The sequence below is a fragment of the Pterocles gutturalis genome, unplaced genomic scaffold (assembly GCF_000699245.1).
Source record: "Pterocles gutturalis isolate BGI_N339 unplaced genomic scaffold, ASM69924v1 scaffold40721, whole genome shotgun sequence".
Lineage (NCBI taxonomy): Eukaryota > Metazoa > Chordata > Aves > Pterocliformes > Pteroclidae > Pterocles > Pterocles gutturalis.
In genome coordinates, this window is record NW_010104417.1 from 12327 (window position 1) to 21278 (window position 8952).

At 53.5% G+C, this 8952-nt stretch overlaps 1 protein-coding gene across 1 annotated transcript in view; it reads right to left on the bottom strand.

Annotated features, from left to right (window-relative positions):
- LOC104471651 (SLIT-ROBO Rho GTPase-activating protein 3-like) overlaps positions 1-8952 on the bottom strand; it is a gene marked incomplete at its 5' end in the record, with an annotated part of 29784 nt that overhangs the window by 12311 nt on the left and 8521 nt on the right. The window contains 3 exon segments of the mRNA XM_010087051.1: positions 1-60; positions 914-1099; positions 5748-5810. The exon segment at positions 1-60 is cut by the window's left edge and continues 27 nt beyond it. Of these exon segments, the coding sequence (XP_010085353.1) occupies positions 1-60; positions 914-1099; positions 5748-5810 (309 nt within the window).

Here is an 8952-nt window from a genome sequence, read left to right on the forward strand (position 1 = left end):
CAGGTAGTCATTCCTGGCTTTAGTACACTTCAGCTTGTTTTCAGAATATTTGGCTTGTCTCTGAAAAAGCAAAAGGGAGTGTCAGAGCACAAACAGGATGCTACTTTCACAGCTTCTCTTGCTGCGGGGCCCCACAGCACCCTGCAGCCTGGGGGTGATGTGTTAATTAATAAAATTTGGTATTGGGTACGAAAGCAGGCACTCTTGCCAGGATGGAGGAGATCACACCTGAACACCCCTGTTACCCTCAGCCAACGCACAACGAGCGCATTCTGCTCGGATGTACCCAGCGCACCCCGAGCACAGCTGCTCTGCCTTTGTCTGTGCATTCAGAGAGGTTTGGGCATCAATCAAAATCAGAGGGCCAAATTTTCCTCCCAGATATGCTGACATACATTTGGACTTGTTCCAGATTTATGCAGCTGTATCAAAGTGGAATCTGGCCCAGAGGCCCAAGCTACAAAATTCAGAGCAGGGCTCGTAATTCAAAACCCTGCAGGAAAGCAGATGTGCTCGGATCTGGGGCGTTTGCTCAGGCAGATCGCTGCTCTAAAGGTTTAGCACAAAAGAGTAATCCTTCAAAGAGGCTTGCTGCTAGACAATGTCCCGGTGCTGGGTCAACATGCACGCAGAAGCTTCCTGGCTGGGGAAGCTACTGCTTATTCTCAAAAATTAACAGAAAAATTGAAGAGTTTTGGAGATCCTGAGATCTGGGGGATTAGCTGAAGCTGGAATGGCTTTAAGAGTTTTGACCAGCAAGGCCAACCAAATGCTGCGCTTGGTCTCCCAGTCCGCAGAGGAGGAAACACTCACTGTATACACCCAAACCCATCAGACGGGGCTGGAACCGAGCCCTCCCGCCCGCAGGGAGCTCCAACCTGGCCCGGCTGCCCCGTCCTCCCCTCTCACCCACCTTCTCCTTCATCTTCTCAATCTTCTTGACGGAGCTGCGCCGCTGGGGCCGGTCCTCGTGCCGCAGCAGGTTCACGCTGATGTCCCCTGACTTGTTGAACTGCTTTTCCTCCTGCTTCTCCGCCTCCTTCAGTTTGCTCTCGGCGCTGATGCTCTCTGCATGGTACATGTGGTAGGTCTTCATCACCTGAGGGGACAGAGGTGTGTGAGTCCCTGTCCCAGGACCACCCAAAGCACAGCCTGGAGCAGTCCCAGCTGTGCCAGGGCTGCTGAGGCCACTGCAGCATCCAGGAACCAGAGGGGAGGAAAAGCCCCTAAAATTAACCCCAGCACAGCCCTATTTCAAAAGGGCCCGGTGTGTATGAGCCGTTATCCCACTCAGTCCCCGCTGCAGGGACAGGCAGAGACGTGTCCCCAGCACACCCCGCGTTCACAGAGGACTGGGCATCTCCCTGCAGGGAGGGAGAAATAAATCCCAGCGCATCGCAGCTGGGATAAGGATCGCCATGACGACAGACTGCGAGGAGACCAAAATCAACCCAAAGTCACTTTTGACCCAACCGCTCTGTTCCTACTCTTGAGCTTGCCAAGCCAGCCCACCAGCGTAGCGCTGGTCCAGCACCCTGCCAGCAGACCCCGCCGTGGAGGTGGAGGGGGGCAGCTCCAGGCAGGAATGGAGTTTGTCTCCCATCACCGCTCCGTTGTCCTCCTTCTGCCCCCCGTAAGCGCAGCCCGTGCCAGGGCAGATGGCAGCAACACCCAGTCCTTGAAATTCAAGATCGCCATCAGTGACTCTGGATGGAGGATGCTGATCTGCTGCCGGGAAAACTCCCGCGGGCAAAACTCCTACGGCAGCCTTCCCTTTGGGATCCAGCAGCCCCAGGGCACGCTGCGATCCCTCAGTGGAGCTGGCAAGAGGAACACATCTGCTCCCCTCTCCTTAAGCCTTTAGTCATGTTGTCCCCTTTTATCATCTCCCTCCAGGATCTGGATGTTTTGTTTCACGTTGCCGTGACAAGGGTTGAGATGCTGACTTCTTGCTGCCAAGGGGCCCGGGCAATGGTCCTGGGGCAGCTCGCCTGGCGGCCCTGGGCGAGAGAGGAGCAGGAACCCACCAAAGCAGAGGAGCTTTGCACAAGCCTTAATGAAGAAAACACAGAGTTCTCCTCAGCTGTGGTTGGCAGCAGGAACCAGGAGTGTCTGACTCGGCCGTGTTCAGGCTGAAACATCTGATCCCTCTTTGGCCAAGCACACACGTCAGCCGCAGGCGGGGGGGCCGGGCCCCCCCCCCCACGCGCCGGTGCCGCACCGAAGCCTGCGCAGATGTCCCCCCGCCGGCAGCTACGATTCAGGCAACTGCTAGGAACAGTAAGCAAAGGCTCGTGCCTTGTTTCTCAGCTGCTTCATTTCAAAACTCTGCAAATTCTAACACAGATTCGCGCCATGTATCTCAAACTGCAATTTCGACAGTGAATGGCACAGGACACACAGAAAACAGACCATTTCGGGGGTTTTCGTAAGGAGAAAGACCAGAGGGCTTCACTGAGCCCTCCTCATCATCACTGTCTCCATCTTTTTGTGAAAAACTCAAGAGGAAATTGAAAAAGTCCTGCACTTCAGCGCAGCCAGGCAGCAACGGGAGAGGTTTCCCCAGCACCAGAGAGTCCCTAACAGAACGCAAGGGAGGAGCCCAGCGATCAGACAGTGGCCCAAACTGTGTGATTTTGGTGAAATCTGAAGGGGACGAGATGCTTACCTAACCTGCCTATTTGCACAGGCTCCTACTGACTCATTTGCTAATGACCAGAGAAACTTCCCTTAATGAAGGCCTTTTCTCCTCCTCCATGTTTTCTCCCTGCTTGAACCTGAAAAGGTAAAAAGTTTAAAACTCCTCAAAGTCTCTTTAGCAAAGTGCAAAGGACCTAATATCCATTAAAATATTTTCCCCAGACTTCAGGATCCACGCTGCTGAAGCAGATGCCTTGAACAGCTCGCTGTGCCGACCACGGTCCTCATCAGCTGCCAACGCCATGCAGCTCTCGCTTGGAAATTCGGGGGATATTTGTGTTTGTTTAATAACTTCTGATGGGGACTGCAGCAACCAGCCCTCTGATCCCCAATTCCCCCGCACCTTCTCGGCACTCACAAACAAGTCACGCTGTCCCCGTCCCACGCTATTGTGTCACAAAGAAAAACTGCCACAGCTGTGTCGCCAGGATCTTTCCTGTGAATAAGTTAATTAGCTTATTAAAAAGAAAAAAATATGTTCCAATGTTCATTAGTTATTTAACAACAGAAGTTGTGTTTTCCAACATTACTAACACCTTCTGGACAAAGGCCATTGCCAAAACACCGGCTATGAACGGCACCGTTGGCTGTGCTCGGCCAGCAGCGCTTTTATTTCCAAACAGCTCGTCACCAAGGTCCTGACCCAGCCCGGCGCCAGATCGCCCGCCACTGCCGGAGCTCACGGAAAACACCACCAGAGCGGTGCTCTGGGGCTACTGGTTTTCTTACCCTACTTTTGGCATGACTTCTTCAGCTAGGAATGCATACAGCACAGAAAGGGACCGTGAGCAGAGCAGTAATGAACCTCCAGCCTTGACGGGCTCCAACTTGACATCTGTCTGCTGGAGTCTGTAAGCAGGAATCACAGGAATGGAGCTGGCTGAAACTCACAGCTGAATTATTTCTGTGCAAAACTGTTCACCAGCAACTCCCACTTCAGAACGAAAGTCACCTACTTCCTTTGTAATTAAAATCAGTGCGGTTTGGGGGTTTAGTTCTTTCCACACAGAATCCACAGGGTGACTTGCATCAGAACACCAACAAGGCTGAATTAAAATCCATTTAGTTATTTTGGCTTGAGTTTGAGGCAGTGAATGCCTGAGAAGCCTGTAAAGAATTATATACAGTGCACAGAGCTCCCCTCTGAAAGGCTTCCAAAGCCCCGAGCCGGGGCACAGATGTGCTCTGGATCACAGGCGAGAAAAACGACTTCCCTGCGCCGACAGTAGACAAAAGACATTTGACAAGCAGCAGCCTGGTGTCCTTGGAGCCGGGGTCCTCATTCTGCACCTGAGCCTGCCCGCAGCCCCGATACCAGCTGTGCTGCTCTGGGGCACCCCACGGGAACACGCCGGCTCCAGGGTAGAGCTGGAGATGCCCAGAACCCGGCAGCCCGCCGGCGCAGCCTGCAAGCCAGGCACGCAATCAAGCCCGTTTGACCTGACGGCTCCAGGGCAGAGGACTGCCCACGGGAGGGGAGCTGCTTTGCATGGGGCAGATCTAAGATGATCTTGTTTGACGCTTTTTCTTCACATTTCATCGGCGTTTCTGAAATAAGCGTGGCTCCTCGCCACTCTTCCCCAGCCGGATGACACAGTTGGTTTGCTGTCTCAGCAGCAAGGTCAGCCCAAAGGAAACGCAAAGCTCCCCCAGCCACTCCAGCCTGCTTCACCATTCCGACACATTCTGCTCAGCATGCGGGAGCCAAGGAGTGAACGGAGGGAACCCAGCTCCAGGGAACACGACGAGTTTTGCCACAGGCTCAGCGGGAGCAAAATTGCCCCCTATGCTTTTCCTTGCCCTCAGCCCACTTCTGACCCTCCAGCTGACCTACCCGTGTCCCTCGGGTGATGCTCCTGTCCCATGTCTGGGTTCTGGGCATGCAGGTCCACAGACATTAAGGCCAGCCCAGCCCTTGGTACTCCTCCCTTGTTTTGTATCTGTCACCCTGCTGTTGTAATTAATCTTAATTAGTCACCAGCACTAACACAGCTTGTGACATTCAGCCATCAACAACGTGTTCCCAAATCTCACGCAAGCTCTTTAATCCAACCTGGCTGTCCACCCACGCTGCAGGTCTCACTGAAACCCAATCCTTCAACAACTAAAGCAGAAACAAACCTGTTAAGAGAAGACTTATGGCAGAAATTTCAAATGTCATTCACACTCTGTTGTTTAGGCCTATTTTTCAAAAAGATGGAATAAAACAATTGCTTAGGAATAAACCTCCTACAGTGTTATTTATGTACCAGTAGCAGATACAACCAAAGAAAGCAAATATATCATCTCAATTTTCCGACACAAGACAGGCTTCATATTGTTCTGTTGATCCTAAACCACAAATAAAAGAAAGAAAGACAGACAATTGCTACGGGGCAAGAGACAGAAGCAACACAAAGACTTTTACTGCCCTAGTACAAAAATCCGCTGGCAGAGCGATGTCCTGAACAACAGTGCATGATTGCACCTGGAGGCAGAGACAGCTCAGCAGCCAGAGTGCTCCTTGGAGCAGGGAGAAGCTGAGCACACCCCGGCAAAAAGCTTCAGCGTTCCTCAGGTCATGTTCAGCCATCATCCACAGGCCAGCGGACTCCCCTGAGCAGGTCAGGCTCAGCCGCCGACGGTCACTGCCAGCCCCGAGCACAACCCGAGCCATCAGTGCTCAGGAGAGATCACCAAACGAAAACTGCAAGGGGCTAAAGGCAACACAGTGCAGAACGCCCGGCAGGTGGGAGTACTACAGGCACTGGGGATCACAACGGATCACGCCCAAAACATCCCCATTTACACTTAAGTGAAACCGTTCTGAGGCATGATCCGCTGCCTGCTGCAGGAGCCATCATGGTGGGACCTCCTCTGCTACTGTCAAAACCAGTGAAGGGTGAAATGCTCCCAACAAACGCAAGAGGAACGAATGGGCTGTGCCACAGGATGGCAGGAGGGAGAGAGAGCCTCAAGTCACTGAAACGTTGAACAAACATTTTGTTCTGACAAATGACATTGCCTGCGTGCCCTCGCTGCACAGGCAGGACCGGCTCATCACTCACCGTGTAAAGCTCGTTGGTGACTTTCAGGAGTTCTTCGTGCATCTGTAAACCAATCTCTTTACTCTGGAAGACAAAAAGAAGAAGAGTTGAGACTCTGTTATGCTCACAAGGTGCATTTCTGAGTGCAGGAGGTCTCCAGTGCTGCCCGAGCACTGCTATGGGACACGGCAGCACCCGCAGAAGGACCAGGGTCTGGGGATGCTGTGAGCAGGCAGCCCAGGGAAGCAGCGAGTCACCCTTCTCCTCTTTTCCTAAAGCGAGGGACAGCCTGCTCCTGACACAGCCAGAAGTGTTGCTCCCAGCCCTTCCACCCCTGCGCCCGAGCGGATCCCACCAATCCCCAGCAAAGGCTTTCATGCCCATCCCACAGGGAACAAAACCACAGCAACTCCTCTCATGCCTGTCGGGTTTTCCGTTCCTCCTCGCAGCAGACGGGGCAGCGGGAGGACCTTGGCAGCACAACTGGCCCCTGGCCATGCCCCCTGCCCCTCGGAGACCTGCCCTGCCCTGCCGAACGCCAGCCTCGCCATTCGCTGCTCTGCAGTGGCAGTAACAAAGCCATGTGCATTTTAATTCTAGATATTACTTTAAAGAACAAAGCAGCCCTGCAGCATGAGCAATGCCCCAGGGGCCTTATTTGCTACACTCCAGAAATCCCATCCAATATCCATCCTGCTCCGGGAGCTGAGCAGACAGCACCGCCGGGGCTGCCCATCCGCAGCTGGGCTCCGCGTGCTCCATCCCTAAACATTAAACCCAAAATACAGATGGCCTCCTCTTCCAGTCCACCTGGGACAGTGGCGTTTAAAAGTAACCTGGCATTCCGATTTCCTCTCATTTTCCACAAATCCTTGACAAAATAAAAGGAGTGATTATAGACATGAAGACATGCAGCACAGCAATCCTCACGCTGTTTCGGAATTGCTGCACAGTCGTCTGAGGTCGATGTTTGTTCACGGATCACCCAGCCTGGGCTTCAGAGGCCATGACGAGGAACATCACACAATTTAATTTATTTATCCTGCAAACACACAGGGACGAATGTGGAGTCACGGACCACGTCGCTCTGCCCATCCGCTGCCAGCACGCACCTCCAGCCCAGAGTCAGCCCGGTGCGGAGCTAACACCTAACGCCCTGCCCGGCTCTGCAGACCTGTTTCATGTTCACACTGGCAGAGCACACAAAGGCTGGCCCTGCTCCGAAGCTAGAGGAGTGTTTTATAGCTCGGCTTTGCCTACTTTTCAACAAAAGCTGCATTCCTGGGTGTGGGTAAGTGGCTCTCCGCACAGAGCTGGCTCTGTTGGTGCTCCGTGAACTCCCCCGCACCGCTTACATTGCATAATAAATACTTGTGGGTACACAAATCACTTCTATTTGCCTTCTCCAGCCACACAGCATCACCTGTCAGTCTATCTGGACTCAATGGATTTATTAAGGACGCCTGCAGCTGCAGTTTCCAGCCCAGGCTGATACTCAGGAGGCAGACTGCCCAGCTCCCAGCCCCAGCGACTCGCGCTTTGGGTTCACCCTGACCACGACCCACTCTCCACTGTTTGTCTTTGGTAGCTCACTTTCACTCTTGTGATGCGAGTGAATCCAAGTCTCTCAAAAAGGACGTTCTATTAGGTTATAACCACGGTAATATAATGAAGTTTCCAATTTCACAACCGCAACAGCTAGAAAGCTCGCTGCAAGTGCGAAAACTGCCGGCACCTTCCTCCCCCCGCCCCCCGGCTGCTGAAATCCTATTATCAGTTTGCATTTTCCCTTTTCTTGCCAAGCAGGATGAAGCAGATCCTCCTACCGCACAAACACGGCGTTTCCCGGGAGAGGCCACAACCTGGGGAGCTGCGGAAGGCTCAGCCGGGCTGCAGACCAAGCCCGCGCCCACTCCGAAATCCCGTGGTGGGATGCTCCTGCAGATGCGGTGCCCTGCTTCCCTGCCTCCGTGGAATTACACCCCGAATCTCTGGGGGATCTTCTTGGCTAGGAAGCATTCATTATAGCTTGAAGATGAGTCTAAACTAAGTACAGGCACTCCCCTCTCCCTCCTCAAAAAAACCAAACCAAAAAAAAAAGAGCAGTTTCTTTCAGATTTCCCCAAATAACTCCATCTTTTTTGTGCACAGAGTCAGGGCAAAACAACGTCCCGACAGCTTCTCAACTAAAGCAGCCTACGACAGAGAGGTCTTCTAATTAAAGCGAACTGGAAAAGCTTAACCTTAGATTATCAAAAGTTGGAATTGACTGCAAAGATTGAAGCGAGGAATCCGAAGAGGAAGAGCACGCCGCACTCCGTGAATGTCCCGTAATTAGGGTCTATCGGGGAATTAGTGCCAGGGTATTTGGAAGAGCCCCATCTTCAGAAGCACAACTGATGAGGCTGCTGCCGTTCTTATGTGCGCAAAGTGCCAAGAAGATGCCAGCTACCAGAAGGTGCTAAATACCCCCTGCCCTCTCCCTCCCCGCCAGCACTAGCTGGTCTCGAAAAAAATCTCACTGTGGCTTGCTAACAGGCAACAGAGCTATTAAACCCATGCATCCGGGAACACCCCAGTAGGAGTTATTTAATCAGGGTCTACAGGCGGGGGTCTCGGACCCAGAGGCCGCAAGGCTGCAGTGTAACCCCCCCGTATCCAGCTGCCACGGGTCAAAGCCGGGCTCTGGACCGCGCCGCTCCCGAGGCAGACGGAGGAGGATGGGCTGGGGGCAGGAGCCACGGCCCAACGCCAGCAGCAGCTCTTGCCTCTGCCCCAGGTTTCCTGCGCTGCAGCGGGGAAGTCCACAAAGCCGTAATTGTCAAACCTAATTTCAGACTCCTAATTAGAGCAGCCAAAGATGGCTCGGCTGCGGCGTTCCCAGGAGCTGACCCAGGGCACCGCGGGTGGGTCACACACCCAAACACCCCTTTCCTGATGGACACTACACCCCAAACACTGGCATCCTGCTCTGGAGACCAGCATGGGCTCTGGCATCGTCAAAAGTCTCCCGGCGTCCAGGAGGGCAGCATCCAGCCTCCTGCTGCTGGAGCCTTGTCCAAAGGCAGGCGAGAAGCCGAGGGGCTCGCCTCCGAGGCTGCTGCCTCCCCTGCCTGTAACAGAGAAATGACACCCGTGTGTTTGTGGGAGACAACGCCAAAGTGCCATTCCAACTCCCTGGCACTGTCTGCAAAACCCAAACTCCAATTTAGCCACTCGCTTTATG